At 34.0% G+C, this 550-nt stretch overlaps 1 protein-coding gene across 1 annotated transcript; it reads right to left on the bottom strand.

Annotated features, from left to right (window-relative positions):
• Positions 1-181: 181 nt before the first annotated feature.
• SARC_18249 (hypothetical protein) lies at positions 182-411 on the bottom strand (the record flags this gene model as incomplete). The annotated part of the gene is made up of 1 exon (XM_014287670.1): positions 182-411. A coding segment is annotated over one exon (230 nt), but the record flags the coding sequence as incomplete, so codon positions are not given.
• Between the last annotated feature and the right edge of the window lie 139 nt (positions 412-550).

Raw genomic sequence — 550 nt, 5'->3', positions numbered from 1 at the left:
TGAATGCATGTATGTATGTATGTATGTATGTATGTATGTATGTATGTATGTATGTATGTATGTATGTATGTATGTATGTATGTATGTATGTATATATATATATCAATATATATCAATATATATATAACCAATACATAGAAAAATATATACATTGCACGTACAAACTAGGGTACACCCATACCTGATACAAATCCACAATTGTCTGTAGTACTTTATTCCTGAACTGTCTGTTTAGCACCAATGAGAGGGCTATTTGTTGGGAATACTCCAGCATGGCATTGACGGCATCACCGTTGCAGTGCTTTACAGCTCGTTGGAACACATCGATACGGCGAGCCTCAAACGCGATTCCAATGGCCTGCTTGATCTCACCCTGGGACAGGCACGAGTCGAACATGTGGTTTACCACAGCTGTATAGGGATGTAATCGTATGTGAAAGATATCAGTTTATATATATATATTGTGTGTGTATATATATGTATGCATATGCATATATATATATATATATATATATATATATATATATATATATGTGTGTGTTGTGTGTAG

The sequence above is a fragment of the Sphaeroforma arctica genome (assembly GCF_001186125.1).
Source record: "Sphaeroforma arctica JP610 unplaced genomic scaffold supercont1.14854, whole genome shotgun sequence".
NCBI lineage: Eukaryota > Ichthyosporea > Ichthyophonida > Sphaeroforma > Sphaeroforma arctica.
This window is presented reverse-complemented; position numbering and strand designations above follow the sequence as displayed.